Here is a 7,113-nt window from a genome sequence, read left to right on the forward strand (position 1 = left end):
CATGCACACTTTCTTCTGCCCGGAATATAGCCTTAGTAGTTGTGAAAAAGGACCACCAGGTAGGGTATATGAGCCGGGAGAGACGCCTGCCTTTTTTCACTGAAAAACCCTAAACACGAGGGTCGTTACCTAACCCAGAACTCACGAGGGGTTTTACCCCGAGCCAAAATCCCAAGCAAACACTGTAAACACGTATTCGGAGGCAATTATTTACGGTCGTTCCCTTTAAAAGAATGGCGTCATCGTTACTTGTTATTCCTGGATTGTTTGGGGCTAAAGCCATGAACACGTTTCCCGCGCACGAAGCAACACAGGTTCGATCCCTGGGTCCACGCTTGGAAACCTCTGAGTATTAAGCGCGTTATAAATACACACCTAAAACATATTCCTGTAACAGCGCCTTGAAGCCCCCGGGCTGTGTGAGCGCTTTAAAAATGCTAATAAATAAATGATTAAATAAAGTAAACAGGGTAGTTTTTTTTCCTGAGAACACCTCTTAAGCATCAGAAAAAAAACCAATTTCTTTTACTTTCCTTTATTGGAATTTTGGATCACTCACATAACTAACCTCAAAAGGAAAAGGGCACAGCTGGGAAATGCCTTTGCAACATTCAGGCGCGTTTTACAAAAGCGATCAAAGCTGGAAAAACACATAATTTTTCGTAAAATAAGAAGACTGCATATCTGTCCTTATGATACAACAATCCACAACTGAGCTAGTGGATAACAAAGGAATTATGATTTAAGAACATGCGCCGATTTCAAAAGTTATACAACTATGTGAAAGATGTTTTTTTAACAAAAACGAATTTTGAAATCAGCTGATAATTGTGTATTACCATCAAACCATTAATTCGCGGACTTTAAAAAAAGTGCTCTACATCTATGCTAAGTGCAGAAATACGTTCTGAAAATTAAATAAGCAATTACATTTAAATAAACGCATACAAGCAAATTAGAAAAACAATTGCACGTCGTTTTTTAAATGGTTAGTACACAATCTACCAGTTATAAAAAAAACAGCAAACAATTTATTAATAAATGAAGAAAAACACCTGCACACGGATAAAAAAAAGTATCATGGAAATATGTGAAATTTAAGCCTATGCAATATTGTCAAAAACTATAAATGCTGCACTATTTCATAGAATAAAAACGACACATTAAAATATAAAACCCGAATAGCTGTAAATGTAACACGCATCCATATGGATCGGTTATAAATTGTCTGGAAAACTTTTTGGAAGTGAGAAACATTCATTTCACGAAGCTAAATATTTTGGATTTTAAAATAACCCTGTAGCTAGACTACTTGTTAAAAAGCTTAATTTAGTGTTAACAAATGTATGGCAAGGATAACCAAACCCATGGCAGATGCCATTATCTTAAGGCGGCTCAAACTGCTTTAAAGACATGCCAAGGCTGGGGCCTTGGCGAGTGCCATGATGAAATGTCGCAGCACTGCCTCAACATACAGCTCCTGGAAACTCCTCTGCTTCCGAGATAAGAGCTAACATTGGACATGTACTTTTGCAGACTTGGACTCCACACAGCCACAGCAGCGAGTTCTCAGACCCCACCCACCATGTGTTCTGTGCACACTCTCTTTTTCAAGACTCAACATTAATTTCGTGCTTTTTTATTGGCCCACTAGTGGGGGTTTGCATACTTGTGCAACAGTAATGGAACTCATACATTATTTCCCCCAACACGTTTTCTAGACACTACACATTCCAGAGACCAAATTCTTCAAAGACATGTTGAGGACAATAGAAAACGTCTACATACATAGACTTTGCGGGACAAGCCTGGCGCAGGGTATCATTCACAGAAAACCACTCCCGTGACTCTCTGCTACTAAGTCCATCGACCTCCTTCGAGGATGTGATGTTCAATCAATGATCACCAAATCGGGCAGCCCAGCAACCCCAGTAAATTCCAGCTCCCACTGGCTAGCGATTCCACTGGCTGCATTGGGCTCCCCGCTGGTGGCAGTGGTGGAGCTCCCGCCGCGGCTGGCCAGGTAGTCCCGGTAGTTCCTGGTGAGCAAGGTGTACAGCAGCGGGTTGATGCAGCTGTTGGCATATGTCAGGCAGGTGACACTAAAGTTGATGTAGGCCTGGACAGCAATGGAGAGTCCCAAAGGCCTAGGTGCATAGAGTTTGGCTAGCTGCCAGGCCCAGAAGGGCACAAAGCAGGCCCAGAAGGCCACGATGATGGTGAAGAGGCGGTATAGAACCTTGTGCCGCAAGGCCCAGCGCTCCCCAGGCACAACGTTGACCCCCGATATCCAGTAGGCCCTGGCCAAGCTGGCATAGAGAATGGCAATGATCAGGCCAGGAGCCAGGATGCTTGTGGCAAACAGCACAGTCAGATACACCTTGAAGGCTTGCGGAGTCCAGGTGGGCGAACAGATCCGCTTGCGTGGCAGCCCCTCCGTCTCACGGACACGCACCATTACCATCATGGGCAAGGTAAGCAGCAGGGAGGCAAGCCAGATCAGCAGAATACTAAGCCGATGGTTGCCACGAGAAAGCCTGGTGCTGAGTGGCCGCACCACAGCTCGGTGGCGCTCCAAGCTCATGACAGTCAGGGTGTAGATGCTGGCATGCATGGTGAGCAGGTCTAGGCTGAGCAGAAGGCGGCAGCCAGCGTCGCTAAAGAACCAGTCCTGGGCCAGGTAGGTGCTGACAACGAAGGGGATGGTACACAGGTATAGGAGGTCTGCGGCTGCCAGGTTCACCACATAGATGCCCAGTGAGCCGCCCATCCGTGCCGATAGGGCTGCCACAGCCAGCGTGTAGGCATTGCCAGCTATGCCCACCAGGAACATGACCAACAGCAGGGTGCTCAGAACGGAGGTGACCAGGACCTCATCATCTTCTTCTGCATAAATCGATCTGTTGGACTGTCGGTGTTCTGGGCCTGAATCAGACATGTTTTTTTTTTTACAGTCCTGGATGGTCGACGGGAGACAGAATGTTTGCCTCCTCTCTGGAAAGGACCTCTACCACTCCCGAAAGCCTGGCCGCCTTTCTGTGAGGTCTTCCCGAGCGACTGAAGATCTTGACTGATTCTGCTCTGGGAACTGCTCTGGCCAGATGAGGCCACGGGCTTGCCATGTAGAGAGGAAGGGGAGGTTGTCTTTGCCTGGGGCCTTAACGTCCCTACATCCTTTCGCTCCAGGCTGGGAGGCCCTGTGTTGTTGATTCACTGCCCCGCTCAGAGTTTTGCACCACTCTGCAAGGCCCATAAAACACAGTGCTGAAGCCTCTCCCTATATTGCTGTACTATAATGACCTCTTCATAGATCAAGCAGACTCCGAATCAACATTTAGCAGAGATGTGAGAGTACACAAGGAGAGCTGGGCCGCCCTGCGGGGAAGGAGTCTGGAGGAGAGCAGCACATGCCACTGTTCACACGCCACTTGGCCTTGGAAGGGATGTGCCACCCACCTCCAGGGCTGATGGGCATCTTCAAGTACATGGCAGCTCGCCCTCCACCCCGTGTCTTGCGACCATGTTAGCCTTTAGAAAGTGCCGACGAAGAACTAACAGGCGCTCTTGCATATTTTGAGTGCACTGCTGTAGCTTTTACTGCACATCTAAAAACAGAGGCAGTACAATAGTCAAGAAGAGGAGGAAGAGATCAGAGCCCATTCAGACCTCGGTCTCTCTAACGGCAAGGTGAACGTGTGTACAGATTAGTGCACATTTCTTTATATATGTGAAATTGAAAAAAAATCAGTGAATACTCACTCCCAATGCATGTTACATGCAGAGGCCAGGATAAGCCGACAGACACCGGTTCAGCAGGGAGTGATAGCCATTGGATGCTCACAACAATGCAATGGCCATGGGAAGGAGACAGACACAATGGGGTATCAGAACAGTGAGAGATACCTAGGGCTTTAAGTGGGCCATGGCTAGCAGAGACAGATACTCAGCAGTCTCCAGAAACCTTCTTCTGAGCAATGGCATAGCAGGGGCTCCCTCTGTCACCTATAAGCAGCACATGCAATTTCTCTTGTGCGGTGCTTCACGAGACCTGTGGTAAACGAGAGGGGCTGAGTGCTTTACAAAGTCTCTGAAGCGTTTATGGAAATGAGACAATGAACTCAACTTCAACAGAACAGCCCACGCCTCACATACATAAACTCACAGTTGTATTTCATTGAACATCTTTCACCATTGCATTATATGGGGCACTCTGCCTTCGTATGCGTGAGGTGGAATGTTTACATTGGAAGTGTGGGTGTGGTTCCTTGTACGCGTGAGGCAGAGTGGATGAACGGGCGGAGAAGCGAGTAGAATCAGTGCAGGGCCCGGGTCTTTGTTTAGTTTATTTCAATAAACTTGGATTGCTGTTACCTTCGCCTGGAAGTGTGCAGATACTTCAATTGACGACGAGGATCGACCGGCGTCGTCTACACCCACGACAGAGGAGAGAGCTGTTGCTCCGAACGAACTTCTGAAGTTTGTATGTGCTGTTGTTTCTGGGAGGCCATCCCAGGGGTGACAAGATCAGGAGGTGTTGGCCCCTTTGGTCGATGTGGAAATTTGATACGGAGAAGCTCGAACAACACGCACGCACACGCAGGAAACAAAGTTGTTTTGTTTTGGTGAATTATCAGAAGAAAGGACATTGTTGGATGTCACGCACGTCACGTGACGCTACTCCATTTTGTCACAAACTAGGAAGTCAGGCGGAGATGTTGCGAGACATACTTCATCTTTGTCCAAGTACCTAAAAAAAAAAAAGAAACATTTTTTTCTCCTTCTGGAAATCGGATTTAGCCATCATTAGTTCAACATTTTTACAATAGTCAGAGTATACAAGTGGCTATTTTCAATAGATTGAACTCTTCCGGAGTGTTTAGGACAATTAACCGGGCCATAGTGGAACTTTTTGGCTTATTTGAAGTTTTGAGAGAGTGAATTCGGAAGTAGGTCTTTGGACACTATTCGAAAAGAAGATAATGATAGTCGCCTGAGTCCAGAGTTGAATATACAGGGTATTAGTATTCAACCGCCAGCAAGTTTTCTTCAAACTCCTGGACAACCTATAGTAGTTTTGTCTAAATCATAGCACTCAACTCTCACGCTTTTGGCGGGTGTCACCCGCCTTGTAAACAGCTGACTCACCCGCCAAGCCTCCAGCACGCCCATTCATTTCAATGGGCGTCTCACCCGCCAAAACTAAAATCGGGTGTTTTCACCCGCCTTCGCGACCCAAATGGTTGAGAGCTATGTCTAAATGGAAGGAGTTTTGGTTAAACTACATCCAGACAGTGGAGCAAGAAGGACTTACTTCTCGCAAAAAGAAGCTCTTACTACTCCATGCTTTAGGTCTGGAGGGTCAAAGGAAATATAGAGAGCTTCCGGAATTATCAGGCGATGAGGCTGGTGATAGTGATGAGCACGATAGAGCCCTGAGACAATTGGATAAATATTATGCCCCAGAGATTAATGTGGCCATCAATAGGTACAATTTCTACACAAGAGTTCAAAAAGAGCAGGAAAACATAGAAGAATATGTCTCAGTGTTGAGATTGCTGGCCCGCACATGTAATTTTGGAAAAGGGATCACCCTTGATGAACTTATTAGAGACCAGATCATAAACCATAAATGTCAGGGATGGCACTCGGTCAAGAGTGGCACAGGGCACCCAGGTAAGGTTTGGGTGGCTGTGCTGATGTAAGGTGACAGATAAGCACACACACACAGCAGGAAGCTCAACAAGAACGAAGAGTAGGCAGCTGTAGCAGGAAATACAAAGGTACAAACAAACTGGATTCCCTCTTGGGGTGTGTGCAGAAATGGGAAAGAGTGTTCCACGGACCTTAGGAAACTCCAGCCTTCTGCACAGATTGCTATTACAGGGGCCCATGCTGTATGCTCATGGCTGGGAACAACAGCAGTGGGTGTCTAACACTGAAACGCGACAAGGGAAGGGGCAGAGGTTGCCTGCCGGAAACCAACAGTCAAGCTCTGTACAAAGGGATCTACATACGATACAAGAGAAGACAAGAACAGAAATATCCATGGAAAAGGAAGCCAATGAGCAATCTAGCAGAAGGAAATGAAGGAAAAGCAGTATAACTGAAATAGGTAACCTAAGGGAAGGACAGAGGACTCAAGGAAGAGAAGGACAGGGATCAAGAACAGGGGGTTGCAAACAAGGAAGAGAGCAAGGGAGCAGCAGCCAGGAAACAGGGGGGCTGCAAACAGGGAAGCAGGGCTGCAGTAACGGATGGAACAAGGTGCAGGTAAACTGTTGTGAACTGCAGAGGACTATGCTGCAAGGCAGGGAGCCCAGAGGAGCAGGGCTGTAGGCAAGGAGCCCAGAGGACAAGGGCTGTAGGCAGCGGAGTGAAGCAGGCTACAAGGCAGGGAGCCCAGAGGAGCAGGGCAGCAAGGAGTGAGCCCAGAGGAGCAGGGCCCCTGACTGTAGAGGGCTGCAGAGGACTGTAGTAGGCTGCAAGGCAGGAAGCCCGGAAAGGGCACTGGATCAAAAGCAGGATAAAGCAGGAACAGCATACAAATCGTGGCTCAAGGCAAAAAGGGGCTGGGAGACTCTTGATGCAAGAGACTGAGCTCCTGCAGGCAGCTGCTTAAATACAGCCCTGCCCTGTACTGAGGCAGGCTAATTGGCAGCACCTGGAGCAGCACACCTGAAGGTAATCTGCCTCCTCCCTCTCTGGTCCTGACATAGTGGAAGCAGCACTGATCGCTAGGGCTTCTGGGGATTGTGGTTCCAATACCGATGAATAGGAATAGCCAGGAATCGATAACAGTAGCAAGGTGCATTATGGTATATGTAGTTAGCTGAATTAAATAAGTAAGCACCAAAGTTGCTCTGGAGTCCGGATCTCCACAAATTACATGTAAAAAAGAGGGGTTGAGGCACGCACTCCAATACCTGGCCAATATACTACCTGAAGAAAAAAATATATATATAACTGGGTTAAATCCCAAAAGTGTCCAATTCACTGGGTTAGATCCCATTTGTGAAAATATTAACAGGGTTGGATCCCTTCTGCTGCCTTTGACACTTTGGGATTTAACCCATTTATTCTTTTTCTTTGTTCAGGTAGTATATTGGCCAGGAA

At 47.1% G+C, this 7,113-nt stretch overlaps 1 protein-coding gene across 1 annotated transcript; it reads right to left on the reverse strand.

The window, feature by feature from the left end:
- Positions 1-519: 519 nt before the first annotated feature.
- On the reverse strand, positions 520-3,139 carry LOC138582095 (urotensin-2 receptor-like). The gene has a single exon (XM_069653050.1). The coding sequence runs from the start codon at positions 2,936-2,938 to the stop codon at positions 1,892-1,894; it is 1,047 nt and encodes a 348-aa protein (XP_069509151.1). The 5' UTR covers positions 2,939-3,139; the 3' UTR covers positions 520-1,891.
- Between the last annotated feature and the right edge of the window lie 3,974 nt (positions 3,140-7,113).

The sequence above is a fragment of the Ambystoma mexicanum genome, chromosome 3q, assembly GCF_040938575.1.
Source record: "Ambystoma mexicanum isolate Mex_15411 chromosome 3q, UKY_AmexF1_1, whole genome shotgun sequence".
Taxonomy (NCBI): Eukaryota; Metazoa; Chordata; class Amphibia; order Caudata; family Ambystomatidae; genus Ambystoma; species Ambystoma mexicanum.